At 41.6% G+C, this 24,045-nt stretch overlaps 1 protein-coding gene across 1 annotated transcript in view; it reads left to right on the top strand.

Annotated features, from left to right (window-relative positions):
* The window catches only part of LOC112267223 (serine/threonine-protein kinase NLK), an 84,526-nt gene extending 69,714 nt beyond the window's left edge, over nucleotides 1-14,812 (top strand). Inside the window, exons 8-11 of the mRNA XM_024445444.2 lie at nucleotides 3,735-3,821; nucleotides 7,083-7,281; nucleotides 10,796-10,889; nucleotides 11,477-14,812. Coding sequence (XP_024301212.2) covers nucleotides 3,735-3,821; nucleotides 7,083-7,281; nucleotides 10,796-10,889; nucleotides 11,477-11,531 — 435 coding nt within the window. The 3' untranslated portion in view covers nucleotides 11,532-14,812. The remainder of the gene's footprint in view (nucleotides 1-3,734; nucleotides 3,822-7,082; nucleotides 7,282-10,795; nucleotides 10,890-11,476) is intronic.
* The last annotated feature ends 9,233 nt before the right edge of the window (nucleotides 14,813-24,045 follow it).

Raw genomic sequence — 24,045 nt, 5'->3', positions numbered from 1 at the left:
TGAAACTTCCTCTCCTTCTCACTACTCTAATGGAGCTTCCTCTCCTTCTCACTACTCTAATGAAGCTTCCTCTCCTTCTCATTACTCTAATGAAGCTTCCTCTCCTTCTCATTACTCTAATGGAGCTACCTCTCATCACTACTCTAATGGAGCTTCCTCTCATCATTACTCTAATGGAGCTTCCTCTCATCATTACTCTAATTGAGCTTCCTCTCATCATTACTCTAATGGAGCTTCCTCTCCTCATTTACTCTAATGAAGCTTCCTCTCCTTCTCACTACTCTAATGGAGCTTCCTCTCCTCATTTACTCTAATGAAGCTTCCTCTACTTCTCACTACTCTAATGGAGCTTCCTGTCCTCACCTGCTCTCTTTCATCTGTACTGGTGTGAGAGAACAGGACGGGCAAGTGCAAATTCCAGGTAGTCATCCACCATATCACTTCACCCCTACTCTGTTTTCAGAGCAAGCTGTAGATGAGGGAGAGAGGAGACGAGAAGAGGACACCGCTTTAGAGTCTTGGGATGCACTCTGAGTCGTCCAGAAAAGGACTGCAATAACTGGTCCAGTCATATGAGATGTATAGAGAACTTGAAGGAATGCGGCCCTTAGATTCTTTAGTAGTGATATGTTCTCGTATAGTCTAATGAAATAACCATGTTTTGAGGGGAAAATAGAACACACCAGGTTGCTAGCCCTCACCCACCCTGATATGGAGGCGAAGACAGGTCAATACCCCATGCCAAATGAGTTTAGAAATCAGAGAAGGGCTTGAAAGCTGCTAAGCACACCCTCGCCACACTCACGCACGCACGCACACTGTGTATGTGTCACTCCCTCTCTTTCGCTCTCTCTCATGCAAACACGCACGCACACACAACACACACACAATCCAAATAAACCCGCCTTCCCCTTTCTCCAAATCTTTGTACAGAACAGTCTAATATGGCGTTGACATGCTGGTTGGACCCTAGTCTCTGGCGGTTTGTTCAAGTAATTACCTACATCTTTATCGGCCCATCCCATTTTTCACCAGTCTCATCTCTTAGCTCCAGGAGGCTAGCTAGCTAGCGTTAGCAGCAGGTTTGCATGAGTAAACAGAGGAATCACATCCACTTGTCCACACCACCATACCACCATACATCCCCAGGTGCAACTCTTCCTTTCACAGTGCCCTGCTGTAGCCTGGGAAGGCTTTGTTGTTGAATGGTAGAGTGATGTACAACTTGTTTGTTGTGCTCTGGGCTGATTGATCGGGGCAGAGAGAGAGGGCAATGTTTGAGGGGAGGGTGTGGGAGAGGCAGGCAGCTTGCCCTGGCTGCCCCTGGTGTAAAATAGCACAGGTGGATGTGACAGCCTGGAGGTATATTGGGTTATTGTCCTGTTGAATAACAAATGATAGTCCCACGAAACCCAAACCAGATGGGATGGTGTATCGCTGCAGAATGCTGTGGTAGCCATGCTGGTTAAGTGTGCCTTGAATTCTAAATAAATCATAGACAGTGTCACCAGCAAAGCACCCCCACAACATAACACCTCCTCCTCCATGCTTCACGGTGGGAAATACATGCGGAGATCATCCGTTCACCCACACCGCGTCTCACAAAGACACGGCGGTTGGAATCAAAAATCTCTAGAGACCAAAGGACAGATTTCCACCAGTCTAATGTCCATTGCTCATGTTTCTTGGCCCAAGAAAGTCTCTTCTTATTATTCCTGTCCTTTAGTAGTGGTTTCTTTGCAGCAATTTGACCATGAAGGCCCGATTCACACAGTTTCCTCTGAACAGTTGATGTTGAGATGTGTCTGTTACTTGAACTCTGTGAAGCATTTATTTGGGCTGCAATATCTGAGGAATGGAATATCTGAATGGTCCTGGAATATCTGTAACTCTAATGAACTTCTCCTCTGCAGCAGAGGTAACTCTGGGTCTTCCATTCCTGTGGCGGTCCTCATGAGCCAGTTTCATCATAGTGCTTGATGGTTTTTGTGACTGCACTTAAAATAAACTTTCAAAGTTCTTGAAATGTTCCTTATTGACTGACCTTCATGCCCCACAACAACATTTTTCAACCAGCACAGGCTTTATAAAATCACAAATAGTGATTTAAATAAATCACTTACTTTTGAAAATCTTCCTCTGTTTGCAATCCCAAGGGTCCCAGCTACAACATGAATGGTTGTTTTGTTAGATAAAATCCTTCTTTATATCCCAAAATGTCAGTTTAGTTGGCACCATCGATTTCAGTAATCCACTCGTTCAACATCCAGACAAAGGAATCCAAGAAGCTGCAGCTAAACTTTGTTCAAACAAGGCAAACTATGTTTCTATTCAATCCTCAGGTACCCTAAAATGTAAATAAACTATCATATTTCATATGTAAAGAAGTATGTTAAATAGAAATGTAAAATTAGCATGCGCACGTCCTCTTTGTCGCGTGCGAACAAACTGATTTTCCCCTGAGACTCTTTGTATAAAAACTCAAAATTCTTACTCATTTTGGAAGAAACCAGCCTGAAACCTTGAAAAAAGACTGACATCTAGTGGAAGCCATAGGAATTGCAATCTGGGAGATAGAATTGCATAGGGCCCATAGCTTTCCATTATAAGAGCCTGGGACCTAAAAAAAACTGATTTGTTTTTCTTTGGATTTTCGCCTACCATATCAATTGTGCTATAGTCTCATACATTATTTCAACATTTCTACAAACTTCAGAGTGTTTTCTATCCAACGCTACCAATTCTATGCTTATCCTGGCTTCTGGGCCAGAGTAACAGGCAGTTTACTTTGGGCACATCAGTCATCTGAACTTCCGAATACTGCCCCCTAGCCTTAAGAAGATTTATAAAGAATCTCAAATATAAAATATATTTCAATAATATCGCTTGCACAGTGCTCCTTGGGATGTTTAAAGCTTGGGAAATCTTTTTGTATCCAAATCCGGCTTTAAACTTCTTCACAACAGTATCTCGGACCTGCCTGGTGTGTTCCTTGTTCTTCATGATGCTCTCTGCGCTTTTAACGGACCTCTGAGACTATCACAGTGCAGGTGCATTTATACGGAGACTTGATTACACACAGGTGGATTGTATTTATCATCATTAGTCATTTAGGTCAACATTGGATCATTCAGAGATCCTCACTGAACTTCTGGAGAGAGTTTGCTGCACTGAAAGTAAAGGGGCTGAATAATTTTGCACGCCCAATTTTTCAGTTTTTGATTTGTTAAAAAAGTTTGAAATATCCAATATATGTCGTTCCACTTCATGATTGTGTCCCACTTGTTGTTGATTCTTCACAAAAAAATACAGTTTTATATCTTTGTTTGAAGCCTGAAATGTGGCAAAAGGTCGCAAAGTTCAAGGGGGCCGAATACTTTCGCAAGGCACTGTATGTAAAATCTTGGCTGTGGCTGGCTTTGATGCCACAGATAAGATCTACTGTAGGACTCAATTCAATTGAATCCACATTGCAATATGTATGCAGTAGCCCTTGACTGCTGTACAAAAACTGTACTACCATCGACACTGCCTTCACAGGTAGAGGCTTCTTTTGAATGTCAAAAATGTCATGTTGAATGTGCAGTTCATGATATCATCATCCAAGCTGTTTTCACAATTTTTTTAATCCTCATGTAATAAAAACAAGGCCAGCATTGAATTAGCTTTATTTGGTTAAATTGACTGTGCGTGTAACTATTTGACTGACTGTATGTAATTTCCTGTCTCTGCAGCCATCCCTTCCTGTCCTGTACACCCTGTCCAGCCAGGCTACCCACGAAGCTGTTCACCTCCTGTGCAGGATGCTTGTATTCGATCCGGTGAGTAGTGTTTGTGTATGTTTTTGTGTTGTCATGTTTAGCTGTACTTGTGAGGACCAGAAGCCTCCACAAGAATAGTAAACAAACAGAAATGTGACCTACTTGGGGACATTTTGTTAGTCCCCACAAGGAAAAAGGCTATTTCTAGGGGGGGTAGTAGTTAGGTTTAGGGTTAAGATTAGGCTTTGGGGTTAGGGAAAATTGGATTTTGAATGGGAATCAATTGTGTGTCCCGACAAGCTTTGGTAAACGAGAGAGAGAGAGTGTGTGCCTGCCTGCATGTCTGCCTGCCTGTTGGGAAATAGATCATTATACTCCACAGTAATAGGATGCCATTTCTGCCTGTCTGTCTGCCTGTCTGCCTGCCTGCCTGTCTGCCTGCCTGCCTGCCTACCTGTTGGGAAATAGATCATTATACTCCACAGTAATAGGATGCCATTTCTGCCTGTCTGTCTGCCTGCCTGTTGGGAAATAGATCATTATACTCCACAGTAATAGGATGCCATTTCTGCCTGTCTGTCTGCCTGTCTGCCTGCCTGTTGGGAAATAGATCATTATACTCCACAGTAATAGGATGCCATTTCTGCCTGTCTGTCTGCCTGTCTGTCTGCCTGCCTGCCTGTCTGTTGGGAAATAGATCATTATACTCCACAGTAATAGGATGCCATTTCTGCCTGTCTGTCTGCCTGTCTGCCTGCCTGCCTGTTGGGAAATAGATCATTATACTCCACAGTAATAGGATGCCATTTCTGCCTGTCTGTCTGCCTGTCTGCCTGCCTGCCTGTTGGGAAATAGATCATTATACTCCACAGTAATAGGATGCCATTTCTGCCTGACCAAAGAAAATAAACAAAAATAATCTCCTCATTACAAGTAATGGTTCAAAGGCTAAATGGCCTGCAGATTGGACACCTTATCTAGTGATGTAAAAAAGACTCCTCAAGAGGTTTGGCTCCTGCTAACAGACGCAAGCAGCTTTTTGGCTTTCTGTCTAAATAACATATCTTATTTTCCTAAAACGTACAAGTATACCTTATGGTACGAAGACAGTTTTTGCATCATTTCTGTACAGTCAACTACACTACACATTGGAAAGATATGAATTCAACATCCTGAACAAATGGAACGTGTGGAAGGTGGTGGTAACCCTAAACACCACTGTCACTGACTAATCAACAATCCAGCTTTCGATTGAATGACATTGGCTTCAATGGCAGGCTTTCACCTCTGGCCAGTGGCCAATCCAGAAAGATGAACAGCTAGAGTGTAAGACTGTTCCCCCAGTGCATATGTCTCCAAGTCCAACCCCTAAAGTGCACTGCCTTGACCCTACTGCCCTGCAACAATATCCTCCTATCATGAGTTAGGTTGACGAGTTGAGGGTTATTCACTGTCTTATTCAACAAAGGGAGGTTGATTAACTATGCCATCTTCTCTCCCCGACCCACACGTTTACTTATTCATACACTTAGGAGATGATTAAAACCAAACAATGTTGCATGATTGTCCTACATCCGGTGTGTGTGTGTGTGTGTGTGTGTGTGTGTGTGTGTGTGTGTGTGTAGAAACCCTTCTAGCGTTGACAGAACACAGGCGGTTGTGTTTATTGGCATCTCCTGACTGACTGGGGAAATAAGATGTGTGCTGTAATGATTCTGAGGCTCTGTCACTAACAGATTAGGAGGAATCTGACATATGGTAATGATGGTGGCCAAATACATTGAGTTATTGAGGCCTACTGTATACAGGGTTGTCTCATTGAGATCTGTAATGTGGAAATAAGCCAACCTTTCTTTTCGGGTGTCTTCTTCCAGACCAGAGGGCAGTATTTCTCCCTCCTCGTTTCAATCTGGCACATCTAAGTGGGATATTGCTGACTAGTCAGATGGTTATTCAGTTGAGGCTGATTTGGTTTGATTCCAAGGTCTAGTTTTAATGTGGGGTGTCCTCGAAAGAGAGAGAATGTGCAGTAGACTGCTGTTTGAGAGCCAGCAAATGCTTTATCAAACAGACCATTTGATTTGGAGGGATTTCATAGTCCTGTATGTATACATCAGTGTGTGTGTAGTCTGTATACATCAGTGTGTGTGTGTGTGTAGTCTGTATACATCAGTGTGTGTGTGTGTAGTCTGTATACATCAGTGTGTGTGTGTAGTCTGTATACATCAGTGTGTGTGTGTAGTCTGTATACATCAGTGTGTGTGTGTAGTCTGTATACATCAGTGTGTGTGTGTAGTCTGTATACATCAGTGTGTGTGTGTAGTCTGTATACATCAGTGTGTGTGTGTAGTCTGTATACATCAGTGTGTGTGTGTGTAGTCTGTATACATCAGTGTGTGTGTGTAGTCTGTATACATCAGTGTGTGTGTGTAGTCTGTATACATCAGTGTGTGTGTGTAGTCTGTATACATCAGTGTGTGTGTGTAGTCTGTATACATCAGTGTGTGTGTGTAGTCTGTATACATCAGTGTGTGTGTGTGTGTGTGTAGTCTGTGTACATCTGTGTGTGTGTAGTCTGTACATCTGTGTGTAGTCTGTATACATCTGTGTGTGTGTGTGTAGTCTGTATACATCAGTGTGTGTGTGTAGTCTGTATACATCAGTGTGTGTGTGTAGTCTGTATACATCAGTGTGTGTGTGTAGTCTGTATACATCAGTGTGTGTGTGTGTGTGTAGTCTGTATACATCAGTGTGTGTGTGTAGTCTGTATACATCAGTGTGTGTGTGTAGTCTGTATACATCAGTGTGTGTGTGTGTGTGTGTAGTCTGTGTACATCTGTGTGTGTGTAGTCTGTGTACATCTGTGTGTAGTCTGTATACATCTGTGTGTGTGTGTGTGTAGTCTGTATACATCTGTGTGTGTGTGTAGTCTGTATACATCAGTGTGTGTGTGTGTGTGTGTAGTCTGTGTACATCAGTGTGTGTGTGTGTGTGTGTGTGTGTGTAGTCTGTGTACATCAGTGTGTGTGTGTAGTCTGTATACATCAGTGTGTGCGTGTGTGTGTGTAGTCTGTATACATCAGTGTGTGTGTGTGTAGTCTGTATACATCAGTGTGTGTGTAGTCTGTATACATCAGTGTGTGTGTGTGTGTAGTCTGTATACATCAGTGTGTGTGTAGTCTGTATACATCAGTGTGTGTGTGTGTGTAGTCTGTATACATCAGTGTGTGTGTAGTATGTATACATCAGTGTGTGTGTAGTCTGTATACATCAGTGTGTGTGTAGTCTGTATACATCAGTGTGTGTTTGGCCCTCCCCCAGTCTAAACGGATCTCAGCGAAGGATGCCCTGGCCCATCCTTACCTGGACGAGGGCAGACTGAGGTACCACACCTGTATGTGTAAGTGCTGCTACACCACCTCCTCTGGTCGCGTCTACACCAGCGAATTCGAGCCCGTCACCAACCCCAAGTTCGACGATGGCTTCGAGAAGAATCTGACCTCCGTCAGACAGGTCAAAGGTGAGTCTGTCAACCAACCAGCAGAGGGCAGAGTAGTACTATGGGAATTAGCCCTTTCAAGTTGTGTTGTTTTGATTCTTTTATCCTCTGTTTTAGGCCTATCTCATCTGTTTTTATCCCCTTCATGTTACTGGGTTCTGTTTTTCCACTGGGTTTGCAAAGAGAGGCAGCTTTAGCTAAAGTTAATTAGTTTCAATGGGTGATAGATAGACATCCATCCATTGCATACATGGTGAAAGTCTTAACCTAGTATTGTGATTATTGTGAAACCGGCAGCTTTACAGACGCCTGAAGTCCTAATTGAATCCAATCAACCCTGAGACCATGTGTAGATCATGCCTCTGTGTGTTAAGGCGTTTGCGTGCTTCCCAGACGAAACCATTCGGAAGGGTTCGTGCATATATTATGATGACATTTTGTGATTTTTGTTTGTTAGTTTAGACTTCGTGAAGGATTTTTTTTCAGCTGTTCAGGCACCACATTGTTTTTCTAGAAAGTAGCCGAAGTCTACGCCCCTTCGTTGGTGATTGGTCAATGGTAGGGATTCTTCAATAAAGTCGATTCTTCAATGAGACGACTCGTTTTCATGCACATTTTTTTCTTTGAGAAATACTGCACCAAACATTTAGTTAGATGTAAAATTACACAACTAAGTTCTCCTCTGCAAAAAGTCAACATTTATGACAGATTTCTTGAGTTATCTTGTACTGAACAAAAATATAAACGCAACATGTAAAGTGTTGGTCTCATGTTTCATGAGCTGATCCCAGAAATCTTCTATACGCACAAAAAGCTTATTTCTCTCAAATGTTATGCAAAAATTTGTTTACATCCCTGTTAGTGAACATTTCTCCTTTGCCAAGATAATCCATCCACCTGACAGGTGTGGCATATCAAGAAGCTGTTTAAATAGCATGATCATTACATAGGGGGAGACCCAGATCAGTGGTGGCCTGTTCTGTCAGCAGGTATTAATGAGGTTGTCTTCTAAAAGCAGGCTTACTCTGGTCGAGGGTCGAAATAAACCTGCCCTTTCTCCCTCTTCCTTCTCTCTCCCTCATTTTCTCTTCCTCTTCTCTTCTCCCCACCCCATTCTCTTCCCTCCCTCCTACTCCTTTTCCTCCCCAACCCCATTCTTCTCCACCCCCTCACCCCCCATCCCTCAATCCACTTGCCCCTTATTTCCACTGAGAAATTAGCCATTCTGCCTGATGGTAGGCTAACTGCTGGCTAGCTCCAAGCTGTTGACAAACTGCTGCACTGGACTCTAGTGCACCACTTTAGTTGCTAGCCTTTAGAGGCCTTTGATGTGTGCACATGTACTGTACACACATGTGCATGCTCATACTGGTAAAAATCATCGTCAATTGTGTAATGCAATCACAGTTTCCTCCTCTGCAGTAAATGACAGATGGCTGGAGTTTGCAGGAATGTGATGAATGACAAAACATAGCTCAATACATCTGAAACCTTAGTGCAGGTGCCAGATATCCTGGAGTAGGCCTGTGACAAAAACAAAGAAAAATTAATAGCATTTTACTTTTACTTCAGATATTGTACTCTCTGGTACTTATTTCAACTATTTACTTCGTACTAAGTGGCATCTACACAACAAAGCTTGTTTTAATGAACCTCAATGAAGCAAAATAATCAGATCATTATAATGCAACTACCATTTCGCCACTTGATTTCTAAATACAGTTGTATTTGAAATCGCCCTGGCCCCGTGCTACAGTCAGAAGTTTACATACACTTAGGTTGGTGTCATTAAAACTCGTTTTTCAACCACTCCACAAATTTCTTGTTAACAAAATAAAGTTTTGGTAAGTCGGTTAGGACATCTACTATGTGCATGACACAAGTCATTTTTCCAACAATTGTTTACAGACAGATTATTTAACTTATCATTCACTGTATCACAATTCAAGTGGGTCAGAAGTTTACATACACTATGTTGACTGTGCCTTTAAACAGCTTGGAAAATTCCAGAAAATTATGTAATGGCTTTAGAAGCTTCTGACAGGCTAATTGACATCATTTGAGTCAATTGGAGGTGTACCTGTTGATGTATTTCAAGGCCTCCCTTCAAACTCAGTGCCTCTTTGCTTGACATCATGGGAAAATCAGAAGAAATCAGCCAAGACCTCAGAAAAAAATTGTAGACCTCCACAAGTCTGGTTCATCCTTGGGAGCAATTTCCAAACGCCTGAAGGTACCACGTTCATCTGTACACACCATGGGACCACGCAGCCGTCATACTGCTCAGGAAGGTGACGTGTTCTGTCTCCTAGAGATGAACGTACTTTGGTGCGAAAAGTGCAAATCAATCCCAGAACAACAGAAAAGGACCTTGTGAAGAAGCTGGAGGAAACAGGTAGAAAAGTATCTATATTCACAGTAAAACAAGTCCTATATCGACAACCTGAAAGGCCGCTCAGCAAAGAAGAAGCTACTGCTCCAAAAATGCCAGACTACGGTTTGCAACTGCACATGGGGACAGAGATTGTACTTTTTGGAGAAATGTCCACTGGTCTGATGAAACAGACATTGAACTGTTTGGCCATAATGACCATCGTTATGTTTGGAAGAAAAAGGGGGAGGCTTGCAAGCCGAAGAACACCATCCCAACCATGAAGCACTGGGGTGGCAGCATCATGTTGTGGGGGTGCTTTGCTGCAGGAGGGAATGGTACACTTCACAAAATAGATGACATCATGGAAAGACAATTATGTGGATATATTGAAGCAACATCTGAAGACATCAGTCAGGAAGTAAAGCTTTGTCGCAAAGGGGTCTTCCAAATGGATAATGACCCCAAGCATATTTCCAAAGTTGTGGCAAAATGGCTTAAGGACAACAGAGTCAAGGTATTGGAGTGGCCATCACAAAGCCTTGACCTCAATCCTACAGAAGATTTGTGGGCAGAACTGACAAAGCGTGTGCGAGCAAGGAGGCCTACAAACCTGACTCAGTTACACCAGCTCTGTCAGGAAGAATGGGCTAAAATTCACCTAACTTATTGTGGGAAGCTTGTGGAAGGCTACCCGAAACGCTTGACCCAAGTTAAACAATTTAAAGGCAATGCTACCAAATACTAATTGAGTGTATGTAAACTTCTGACCCACTGGGAATGTGGTGAAAGAAATAAACACTGAAATAAATCATTCTCTCTACTATTCTGACATTTCACATTCTTAAAATAAAGTGGTGATCCTAACTGACCTAAAACAGGGAATTTTTACAAGGATTAAATGTCAGGAATTGTGAAAAGCTGAGTTTAAATGAATATGGCTAAGGTGTATGTAAACTTCTGACTTCAACTGTACATACCATGTGTTTATAAGTGAAAATCCACACTTCAAAATAGCTCTTTACCAAATTAAAACAAGCCCTAAATACTGTATAACACTGTAAATTAGCCCCGGTTAAAAGGCTTACTTTGAAACTCTGTGTAACTGTAAAGAATGTGTTCGGTCCATCTCCCTGAGTCTGACTCGGTCTCTGTCTTTCACAGAGATCATTCACCAGTTCATCCTGGAACAGCAGAAGGGGAACAGAGTGCCGCTCTGCATCAACCCCCAGTCGGCCGCTTTCAAAAGCTTTATCAGGTAAGACTAGAGGCCTCTGCCGGTGGATACCACCAGATTCTTCATTGTTTGGATTTTTGTACTTAAGCTACAGTAGTTTGAAAGCTAGCCACTTCTTAGAAACTTGATAGCTTGTTAGATGACATTGACCCTACTTGACCTGTGAGCATGTCCACTTACCTTCCCTTACCATAATCTACCTGCCACACCTTGATACCTGTGTCCTTCTGTGTCACAATGAGAACAGTAACAGTCCATTGCATTGGCAAGCTTTCCTCACTGTCAACCAATAAAAGTCTCTTTCTCCTTCTTTGTTATTACCAGCCTAAAACATCTGATTTGTGAGTTTTCCTCCTACCTCCAGCCTGCCAGCCAACATGCTGAGCGTTATTGTGAAGGATTTGGTGCAATAGTTAATAGCTTTTTCTGCAGGTCCTCTGCAGTAGATGCATGCTGCTCATTAAACAGAAAGTGGTGGTGTGGCAGTGCCAGTGACTGACCATATCTTTCCATCTCTCCTATCCCCTCATCTATTTCTGTCTCCTCTTTTGTTCTTTCTTTCACTCGTCTCCCTCTGTTTCTCTCTCTCCCCCGTCTCTCCCTGACAGTTCCACTGTGGCCCAGCCCTCTGAGATGCCCCCGTCCCCCCTGGTGTGGGAATAGCTGCTGTCTGTGCCACGATCCGGCCCCGCGCTGGACTACTGAGGACAACAAGAAGAAACCCCAACCTGTGTAGCATTTCACTGGAGTCTAGGACTAGCAATGTCCACTGTGTATGTACTGTAATACTAACTATGAAGTTTTAAAATGAACCCAAACAACCACTGCTGACTGGGTTATGGAGGGACTTTTACAGTGTGCTATGTATGCAAGTGTCTGCCCACACTGCTCTGTAGATGGAAAGCCACAAATGGATGCACACACACACATGTGCATACAAACATTGTGCAGAGCTGGTATAAGGGCCAACCTCGTGGGCTTGAAAGTGTGTGTGTGTAAAGCCAGGGATGAGACAGTATGCTGCAGAGAGTCCTCGTAGTCTCTGCCTGCAGTCCCAGAGGGCAACATACAGCTCCCGTCCATACATACATAGTCATTACTTATTTATTAAAGGAGGGAGACGCGTTCCGGAAAGGGTGTTCTTTTTATATATAGCACAGGATTTAAGACACTCCCTGCACACGCTAGTTAACCCCCCCTCCCTCAGAAATCATAACGTTCAATTAGAGATGATGCTTTTTATTTATTTGTGGTGTACTGTTTAACAGTTTAGTCAGAGGGTTTCATTGTTTGTTTTGTCCCCCCCAAAATCCTGCTCTATTGCTGTTTGTTCTATGCCTGCTGTCCCCTGAGAACTCCTCACCCGGCACACATACTCGCATGACTAACCCAAATATGGGTATGTGGAAGTATGGTGCTGTGTCAGTATTAGCTGGGTAAAATGTGGTAACCCTGGAATGTGGTTGCATCAAAGAATAGGCTATTAGTGGGATAGAAGCACCACTGAGAGCTGAAGAGATCCTCCGCTCTGGGTAGTTTAGGGTACATATTGACATTGTGGTATTCAGCACAGATTTTGTGCTACAGGAACAAGAAGGCCATGTTGGGGTGCTACTTGGTCGTTGCGTTTTCTCTCTGGAGACTCTGAGAGACCGGAATTAATCTGCTGTTGAACGTCCTGTACCATATGAACAGGCATGTTAAGAGTGTAAGGGATACAGATATTCACTGGTTCCCCTGCCATGTCTTCTGAATCTATAGTCCTACCATACACTGCATGTCCATGTTCTGTCAATACATACCTAGTTAAAGACAGACAAGCGAAATAATACGAAGATCAGCCAAACCAAAATAATTTAATTATTCTGAAGAGAAAGTGAAACCAAGATTTTTAAAAATCTAGATGTTTGATGATACAGGAATGCTGCCATTTCTGGAAGATGCTGATTTATTCCATAGGGTCCCAACAAGTGGGGTGTGTGCGTGTTGCTTATACGTGTGTCCTGTCACATGCAAATTAATATGTTTGACTAACTACAGTGACTTTCTTTGGTGAGGGGGTGTCACCTTATCAAGGCAATGGTGTCAAAGAGATAGATCTTCCCATCAATTAATAAGGTGAATGAATAATTTAGCCAGTAATATCAGGTCAACTTTAAGCCTCACTCCCCATAGCGATGTTTCATGTCACCTACACAAAATAAACTCTCAGAAGAAATCTATTTCATATATTTTTAGATGATTATTTTCTATTTATTTCAGTCAATGGAATATGATATGTCAATAGGTGAAAAAGAAATGGATTTAAAACAATCTACAATGGAGGAAAAATAATAATAAATAAACTCAGAACAATACTGCTGTATAGGTGTATTAGCCTGCACATTTTTAGGGCTGTGCATTTTATTTTATTTTTGAGACTTGCATATAAATGTATATATTTTATTTGTTCTTTTCTTATGTTTTCCCCTGTACACGAGTGTGTAGAAGACAAATAATCCCCCCAAAAATGATTCAGAAAACAAATGAAAAAAACACATAACCAATTATGTTAATTGTGTCTTGTGTGTACTGCAGAGCTGTGGCTATATTGAAGTAGAAGGCTTTTTTTCTTCTTCTTCTTAATATTATTATTTCTACCTTAGAGAAACACTTTACTATTGTGTGTATATGTATATAAAGAATTACAATGTTGCTCTCTACCTCTTGAGCTCTATTACTTGGTTTGTTTACCTCCACAAATGTATCATTTCATGTGGAGAATTAAAAATAAAACTTGAATGTCCCTTACAGCTTTTATATATATATATATCAAAAAACAGCTCGTTTTTTTTTCACTCATTTGAAAAACTATTTTAAATTAGCCAGAGGTAGGATTCATCATGTCATTGTATTAAAATACCCTATCAATAGCCAAGCAATTCCAGACTGTTAGTTGACGTTGAGTCATATATTTGATAGGCTATGACCCTCCCCATCTCCCTGTGTAATATCTGTGTGTGAAGAGATTTTGTGTTGAAATGAAGTACAAAAACCCACTGATACAAATTTTTAGATATACACAAATAATAACAAAGCAGACAGAAATATGATGGTGGTGCTGTGAGAGAGACGAACTTGAACTCTGCAACTGATATTTGGTCAAAATTTGGATAGGTACTACTTGTGCTGTCACACATTTTTATAAGACATTTGAAGTTTATACTCAGAGGTAATGTAATTTGAATACAATTTATGATAAATATATCTATAAAGCTCTGCTTACAAGGACCTTAAAAGCCAATGTGAAGTTGAGACCGGAAATGACTCCTCGGATGTGCTCAAGTGTGTGTTGGGAAAAATGTCCGGTCTCTAACAGTGTAGATTTGAAGTACAGTGGTGAAACTCATTAAATGTAAGATTTGAAAGAACTTCAGTGCTGTGGCTCTTGTTATTCTTCTTCCAACTTCAGTATAGACCTAGACTGTTATGTACATCATGTATTATACATAATGTCCGATTTCATTCTGGTTGATTGTGTTGTCTCGTGTTGCTCAGTTGGTAAGCATTGATCTTGCAAGGCCAATGTTGCAGGTTCGACTTACTGTAAGTTGCTTTGGATAAGAGTAAGAAGTATCTGCTAAATGACCAAAATGTAAAATTGTGTGATTATTTCATGAGTTTTACTGCCACCCACTGGAGTACATTAGCTTTAACAGTCTAAGCAATTCCAAAACTTGTGAGCACACTGATATACAATCAAATCGCTTTCACATTGGATTTTAACCTTTTATGTTCCATTGAGGGCAAGTGTATATCAATATAGACAGAATCTCAATTATTGTCCATATGATAGGTGCTCTGTGCAAGTCCAACCACAACACACCTTATTGTCTACGATACTGTATGTCTGAAGCAGTAAATGAAGACAATTTCTTGAGAAAAATAAAGAATGTTGAACATTGTTTGAAGCTATAGTTGCTTATTCATTGAATAGGTCTGGAGGATACTAGAGCATAATAGAATTATTATAGATCAAATGTTGAACCCTCCTTACAGGGACAAATAAATCCACGTGTAGGAGATTTTTTTAATTCTAGGCTATAATATGGTATTGAGGATGGTCAAACTGGTTACCAGCTTCAGTTGGTCAAATTGTGTTTTCCAGCAGGGTTGGAGAGAGAGAGGTTATGGAATGTAAGACTTGTAGGTACAAGGTTTGTGTTAGGACGTAGACAAACACCGTCCAGGATATACTTCCACACTCCATTCCCCTAGGGGGCAGCAGCAACCTTATCCAGGTGTTGAACATGGTGGATAAACAAATCAGGTGCTGCCAATTAGGGTGATATTCAACCAGTGTACCAGTTGGCAAGCCGTGAGGCTGTTGGGTTTGTTTGGTGGCCATAAGGCCTTTCGTTTGGCTTTTGAATCTTTAGTTTGGGCATGTCTTTTTGTATTTTTCCTTTCTGTACATGTTTAGTCACCATCTGAACCAACAATAATCTGATTGGACTGGCTGACCATGAGGTCAAGAGAGACAGAGCTGGCCCTGGAAGGTTGCGGTCTCCCTAGGCACAAACTGTATGCTGACATAAAAAGCACACATTTATTCAGGTTACAGACCATGTAATTAGGCCAAGGACCATTAGACAAAGAGAGTCCAACAATATCTGTAGTCTGGTTAGTCTGATGGATTAGAGTATTAACAGGTCTAATGTGAGATAAGATAAGTGCATGAGGGGTGGGGATTGGCATAGTTTGTTTTGGGGAAAAATTAATACGAAGACAAATTCAGTTTTTAGGCATGTATTATAATAATGTATCGTCCGATTATCTTATCAGAAGTTTACCAAAAGTCTTAACCCATTCATGACCCCCAAGGACAAAGCTGGTTGAAATGAAGTTTTGTGTTGGATAAATAAATGACAAAAACCGACTGATGGGTTTTGGGTAGGTATCAAAACATCTGCCAGGCTGATCCTCAACACTGGAGCTCCCCAGGGGTGCATGCTCAGTCCCCTACTGTACTCCCTGTTCACCCACGACTGCATGGCCAGGCACGACTCCAACACCATTAAGTTTGCAGACAACACAACAGTGGTAGGCATGATCACCGACAACGACGAGACAGCCTATAGTGAGGAGATCAGAGACGGCAATTGCTCGGCCTACGACCGCAAGGCACTTCAGAGGGTAGTGCGTACGGCCAGTACATCACTGCGGCAAAGCTGCCTGCCATCCAGGACCTCTACACCAGGCAGTGTCAGAGGAAGTCTCTAAAAATTGTCAAAGACCCCAGCCACCCCAGTCATAGACTGTTCTCTCTACTGCCGCATGGCAAGCGGTACCGGAGTGCCAAGTCTAGGACAAAAAGGCTTCTCAACAGTTTTTACCCCCAAGCCATAAGACTCCTGAACAGGTAACCAAATGGTTACCCGGACTATTTGCATTGTGTGACTCCCCCAACCCCTCTTTTACGCTGCTGCTACTCTCTGTTTATCTTATATGCATAGTCACTTTAACAATACATTCATGTACATACTACCTCTATTGGCCCGACCAACCAGTGCTCCTGCACATTGGCTAACTGGCTATCTGCATTGTGTCCCACCACCTGCCAACCCCTCTTTTTACGCTACTGCTACTCTCTGTTCATCATATATGCATTGTCACTTTAACGATACCTACATGTACATACTAACTCAATAAGCCTGACTAACCAGTGTCTGTATATAGCCTTTCTACTGTTATTTTCAAATGTATTTTCACTGTTTTATTTCTTTACTTACCTACACACACACACACGTTTTTTTCACACTATTGGTTAGAGCCTGTAAGTTAGCATTTCACTGTAAGGTCTACACCTGTTGTATTCGGCGCACGGGACAAATAAACTTTGATTTGATGGTGACTGTCATGTCATGGTTAGCATCCACATCAATTCAATTATTTATGTCCTTTCTGGAGTACACTTCATCCGGGTTAAGGTAGGGTTTTGCTGAGCTAGGCAGTCATTGTAAATAAGAATTTGTTCTTAACTGACTTGCCTAGTTAAATAAAGGTTAAATGAATCTAAATAAATGAAAAATGTTTACCTGTATCCTGTAAAAAGTTATGATGGTTTAAACATAGTGTTGCTCTGTAAGCACGACTTGACAAGTTTTCCCCTTTTTATTCCCACAGCAAATGGCGTCTCCAGTATGGACATTATAAACATGACCCTTTTCATATGATAATAATTGGACAATTTAAAAGTTTTAATCTGTAAAAAAAAAGATTTGTTAAAGGATTTAATTCATGTAAATCTGTTTTTTTATATATATATATATAAGAAAGTATCTGTTCTAAAAACTTGAACATTTCTTAAAGAAAGCATATTAGCAAGTAGTTCAATATGCAAAGAAATATATATTTAATGGACACTCGGCATCCGTGACCTTTTCTTTTACCTCTGTTAATGATAACAGAGTTAAATGTTCTCAACATAAGAATGTGAGCAGTTTTAATCTTAAGCATTTCTGCAAATGCCTTTACATCCGGCAGGTCTAAACAAGCTGAACTCAACACAAAATAATTAAGCTTGTGTTAAGATCAAGCTTGCAGGGAACATTGCTAAGCCCAGGAGCCGCATTCCCCTCTGGACCTCCTCGTCATGTCTCCCTCACAGTATCTCCTCGCTCTCTGGTCACCTTTCAATTAGACAGGTAGAGCATTTCCCCTTGGTGATTGACATAACTTCAAACCAATGACACTGGGAAAAGCCATGTGCTAATGGAGTCACACTCCCACTATAAAAAAGGGCATATATTTTTAATAATCAGTGCCAAATCGTAATGCTATATATATTTAGGTATTTGTTAGTCCTTTCATTCAATACTAACAACTAATATTTCAAATATATCTCCAATGCTAATTTTAGATGTGTAAAATTATAACAAAGCAGACAGAAATATGGATGGTGGTGCTGTGAGAGAGGGGGACTAACTTGTACTCTACAACTGATATTGGGCAGGTACTTTGGATAGGTACTCTGCTACTACTTTAAATCTAATTTTACTGCTTGCATTAGTTAGTTGATATGGAATAGAGTTCCATGTAGTCATGGCTCTATGTAGTACTGTGTGCCTCCCATAGTCTGTTCTGGACTGTTCTGGACTGTGAAGAGACCTCTTGTGGCATGTCTTGTGGGGTATGCATGGGTGTCCGAGCTGTGTGCCAGTAGTTTAGACAGACAGCTCGGTGCATTCAACATGTCAATACCTCTCATAAATAAAAGTGGTGATGAAGTCAATCTCTCCTCAACTTTCAGCCAGGAGAGATTGACATGCATATTATAAATATTAGCTGTCTGTGTACATCCAAGGGCCAGCTGTGCTGTCCTGTTCTGAGCCAATTGCAATTTTCCTAAGCCCTTTTTTGTGGCACCTGACCACACGACTGAACAGTAGTCTAGGTGCGACAAAACTAGTGCCAATAGGACCTGCCTTATTGATAGTGTTGTTAAGAAGGCAGAGCATCGCTATATTATAGACAGACTTCTCCCCATCTTATTAGCTACTACTGCACCAATATGTTTTGACCAGTTAGTTTACAATTTACAGTTTACAATCTAACTCTAAGCAGTTAGTCATCTCAACATGCTCAATTTCCACATTATTTATTACAAAGTTTAGATGAGGTTTAAGGTTTAGTGAGTGTTTTGTTCCAAATACAATGCTTTTAGTTTTAGAAATATTTAGGGCTAACATATTCCTTTCCGCCCACTCTGAAACTAACTGCAGCTCAAAGTCAGTGGCATGTCGTTAGTAAAAAGTGAAAAGGCAAGAGGCCTAAACAGCTACCCTAGGAAATTCCTGATTCTAACTGGATTATATTTGATAAGCTCCATTAAATAACACCCTCTGGGATTAATGTTAGACAAGTAACTCTTTCTCCACATTATAGCAGGGGGTGTAAAGCCATAACACAAATGTTTTTCAGCAGCAGACTATGATCAATATGTCAAAAGCCCCAAAGCTTTTAACTATCATTCATTATATAATGTATCTTTGTTTAATAGTGTAGTATCTTTTTATTTAGTTTAGTAACATGATTTCTTCATTTGCAGTAAGTTTGCCAATCAGTTGGGCTGTCAGACTTAATTGCCATACCTTTTTGTTTCATCTATATCTCAACCATACAATTTTTCAATTCCTCATCAATCCAAGGGGATTTAACAGCTTTTACAGTCATTTCCTTAATGGGTGAGTGCTTATTAGTAACTGGAATAAGTAGTTCCATAAATGTGTCAAGTGCAGTGTCTGGTTGCTCCTCATTACACACCACAGACCAGCAAATATTCTTTACATCATCAACATATGAATCACTACAAAACTTCTTGTATGACCTCGTATACACTATATTAGGCCCAGCCTTTGGAACTTTGGTTTTCCTAGATATGGCTATTATATTGTGATCATTACATCCTATGGATTTGGATACTGCTTTAAAGCAAACATCTGCAGCGTTAGTAAAAATGGGATCAATACATGTAGATTTAATTCCTGTGCTGTTTGTAACTACCCTGGTAGGTTGACTGACAACCTGATCCAGTTTTGCAGCCACTGGTTACAGTTTGGAGTTTTTCCTGAGTGGGCAGCTTGATGTTACCCAGTCAATATTTAAATCACCCTGAAAATATACTTCTCTGTTTATATCACGTACATTATCAAGCATTTCACACATATTATCCAGATACTGACTGTTAGCACTTGGTGGTCTATAGCAGCTTCCCGCAAGAATGGGCTTTAATGTGAGGCAGATGAACCTGTAGCCGTATTACTTCAACAGTATTTAACATTAGATTGTCTCTAAGCTTTACAGGAATGTAGATCTGAATATAGACTCCTCAGATGTGCTTGTGTGCGTTAGAAAAATGTCAGTTCTTTAGAAAAGTATAGAATTGAAGTACAGTGGTGAAACTCATTATATGTGACTTTTAAAGAACATCAGCGCCAGTCACAGTGTGTAGATAAAATCACTGGGGAACCAAGCCAGAATTTTTTTTGCCAAATTACAACTTGTGCTGTGATAATTGTGTTGTTTACTCTATAACCTGTTAGTTCATACGCCTTGTGACCATGATGTATATAGGCCTAAGGCCGAGACAATATGACAGTGGCAGAATAAATTCAACTGCACCTTTCTTTCATAACGAAACTGGAGAGTAACCTCTGTCAGGTGAAGTCCACAAAGTATATTTCATGTAACAAACAGGTACATGGTCAAGCAGCAGGTAGCCTAGTGGTTAGAGTGTTGGGCTGGTAACTGGAAGGTTGCTGGATCGAATCCCTGAGCTGACAAGGTAACAATTGGTCGTTCTGCCCCTGAGCAGAGCAGCTATCCCACTGTTACCTGGGTGCTGAAGCTGTGGATGTTGTATAAGGCAGCCCCCCGCACCTCTCTAATTCAGAGAGGTTGGATTGAATGCAGATGATACATTCAGTTGGACCACTGACTAGGTATCCTTACTGTTTCTGACATTTGTGTCCTATGAAACAACTACAGATTTAGAACCACGGAGAGTTACCGCAAGTCACAAAGAAATCAGGAGCTGCCTCCACTATTCCAGCACCATTATAACATCATCAAATCACCTATGCTAAGTATACTAGTGACAACTAAAAGATGCCAAAAACAATTTAGTCCAATCAACAGAAGCTAAATATGATATGGCTGTCAATGGTTCTGATTTGTGTATGTGTGTGTGGACATGTTTAACTATACTTGTGGGGACTTCTGGACCAGAAGTCCCTACAAGAATAGTAAACAAACAAAAATTGGACCAACTGGGGACATTTTGTTAGTCCCCAAAAGGTAAAATGCTATTTGTAGGGGTTTAGGTTTAGAATTAGGGGTATTGTTAGGAGCTAGGGTTAGGGGTTAGGAAAATAGGTTTTGAATGGGAATAAATTGTATATCCACAAGGTTAGTTATACAAGACTGAGTGTGTGTGTGTGTGCGTTCATGCAAATAGAAAAAAAACATGTTTGCTCATTCTACGTTTATGAGAAATGCCAATGCCTTCCTCCTTTCTCTCATGTTGACGAACCGGCCTATGCAGTACATGTTTTATTTTTTGCTGTACTAGACTTCCTGGCTAAAATGCTTGCTTGCTAGCCTAACTTCCTTTCATGGGCGACGTTAGCTAGTTAACATTAGCCTTCTACATCTAGCTACACATTGAACTCCTTTCCTCTCAGTCTGGGGACACAATGTATCAATTTACGGTTGGATCAGAATCACTGTTATAATCATTGGCCAGTATCCAAGTCCAAATCCCTATCTCCATCCATGGCTAATTTAGGAAAGAGTCCACTTTAGCTAGCCTGCCAGTCACCGGAGGACAACACAACGAGATGAAACAATTCAAGTTGTTTCTTTTAATGACATATTTCTCTTGATGCGAAGAGATCGGAGTGAAGCCAAATCCAATCTGGCTTCCCTTGACACTTTTCTTTTTTTTTCTTCTAGTGCACAGGAGCATTCACAGGTGAGCTCACTCAGTTTAGCTCAGTGCTGATTGGCTATGATTTTACACTTTTTTTATCAAGGGAGGCCAAATGCTTGCTGGCTTCCCTTGCATTCAATGCTAAGGTGGCAACAATGTCATACTCTTCATGACCAGAAAGCATCAGATAGATGGCCTACACATAGAGACAGAGGGGCGCTGTTGTGCTCACTCAGATGCTTTTGTCCAGTGAGATAAATGTATTTGTTTGTGAATGGAAGGAAAATTATGAAAACGTACCTAGAATGTTGAATACAATATGTAATGAATGTATTATAGATCATGGGGTGTAACGAAAGCGCAAGGGAGAGGAGGTAGAGGTGACGGTCTAGCAGTGGCCGTGCTGTTTGTATAGGCAACTGTGAGTGTGAGCGAGTGACATGGAACAGGGAGGGATAGAGGAGAGACCCCAACCAACTAAGCTGACTCGCACTATAGTAGACTAATAGCTGCCATAGCTATTAATAGCAGCCTAACTGTTGGCTTTTGGTCGTTGTAGACTCTCCTTCTCCTTTAACTTGTATATTCCATTTTAATTCCATCTTTCATTGATTTAGATATCTGCTAACTTTTTTCCCACATGGAGGCTCTGACTGTAGTCCATTGCCACTTATGGTTGACCAACAACATGCTACACACGCCCCTTTTGTGAAAAGCAAAGAGCAGCAGCATAAATTATCAAGTTCTTTCTCTCTGCTGCAGCAGTCCTGTTCAAATTCATATCAGTCTTTCTGGACAAGTCAGTTAAAATTAAATATACCCGTGACAATAAGATCAGATTCGACCCAGACCCATGACGTTAATTTAGAATTCTGGATCCGGACCCAATCAGGTCCCGGAGTGGGTGTCGGGTATTCGGGTACAAGTGGATCCGTGAAGACCTCTAGGGTAAAGTGACTAGGCATCAGGATAGATAGTAATATGAGTCAAATAAAGTAGCAGCAGTATGTGATGAGTATGAAGTATGTGTGGGGGTGCTTGTGTTGTTGGTGTGTGTGGAGGAAGGGGGGGCGGCTGTGGGTGTGGTATATAGTGTGTGGGTGCGTCAAGTGAAGCATCTGGTTGCTCCTCATTTTACACCACAGACCCGCAAATATTCTTTACATCATCAACATATGAATCACTACAAAACTTCTTGTATGACCTCTTATACACTATATTAGGCCCAGCCTTTGGAACTTTGGTTTTCCTAGATATGGCTATTATATTGTGATCATTACATCCTATGGATTTGGATACTGCTTTAAAGCAAACATCTGCAGCGTTAGTAAAAATGGGATCAATACATGTAGATTTAATTCCTGTGATGTTTGTAACTACCCTGGTAGGTTGACTGACAACCTGATCCAGTTTTGCAGCCACTGGTTACAGTTTGGAGTTTTTCCTGAGTGGGCAGCTTGATGTTACCCAGTCAATATTTAAATCACCCTGAAAATATACTTCTCTGTTTATATCACGTACATTATCAAGCATTTCACACATATTATCCAGATACGGACTGTTAGCACTTGGTGGTCTATAGCAGCTTCCCGCAAGAATAGGCTTTAATGTGAGGCAGATGAACCTGTAGCCATATTACTTCAACAGTATTTAACATTAGATTGTCTCTAAGCTTTACAGGAATGTAGATCTGAATATATCAAATCAAATCAAATCAAATTTATTTATATAGCCCTTCGTACATCAGCTGATATCTCAAAGTGCTGTACAGAAACCCAGCCCAAAACCCCAAACAGCAAGCAATGCAGGTGTAGAAGCACGGTGGCTAGGAAAAACTCCCTAGAAAGGCCAAAACCTAGGAAGAAACCTAGAGAGGAACCAGGCTATGTGGGGTGGCCAGTCCTCTTCTGGCTGTGCCGGGTGGAGATTATAACAGAACATGGCCAAGATGTTCAAATGTTCATAAATGACCAGCATGGTCGAATAATAATAAGGCAGAACAGTTGAAACTGGAGCAGCAGCACAGTCAGGTGGAAGTTGAAACTGGAGCAGCAGCATGGCCAGGTGGACTGGGGACAGCAAGGAGTCATCATGTCAGGTAGTCCTGGGGCATGGTCCTAGGGCTCAGGTCAGTTGAAACTGGAACAGCAGCATGGCCAGGTGGACTGGGGACAGCAAGGAGTCATCATGTCAGGTAGTCCTGGAGCTCAGGTCCTAGGGCTCAGGTCCTCCGAGAGAGAGAAAGAAAGAGAGAAGGAGAGAATTAGAGAACGCACACTTAGATTCACACAGGACACCGAATAGGACAGGAGAAGTACTCCAGATATAACAAACTGACCCCAGCCCCCAACACATAAACTACTGCAGCATAAATACTGGAGGCTGAGACAGGAGGGGTCAGGAGACACTGTGGCCCCATCCGAGGTCACCCCGGACAGGGCCAAACAGGAAGGATATAACCCCACCCACTTTGCCAAAGCACAGCCCCCACACCACTAGAGGGATATCTTCAACCACCAACTTACCATCCTGAGACAAGGCTGAGTATAGCCCACAAAGATCTCCGCCACGGCACAACCCAAGGGGGGCGCCAACCCAGACAGGATGACCACAACAGTGAATCAAACCACTCAGGTGACGCACCCCCTCCAGGGACGGCATGAGAGAGCCCCAGTAAGCCAGTGACCCAGCCCCTGTAATAGGGTT

Source organism: Oncorhynchus tshawytscha, linkage group LG14 (genome assembly GCF_018296145.1).
Source record: "Oncorhynchus tshawytscha isolate Ot180627B linkage group LG14, Otsh_v2.0, whole genome shotgun sequence".
NCBI classification, from domain to species: domain Eukaryota; kingdom Metazoa; phylum Chordata; class Actinopteri; order Salmoniformes; family Salmonidae; genus Oncorhynchus; species Oncorhynchus tshawytscha.
Note: the sequence above shows the minus strand (reverse complement) of the source record. Positions and strands in the feature narration are given on the sequence as shown.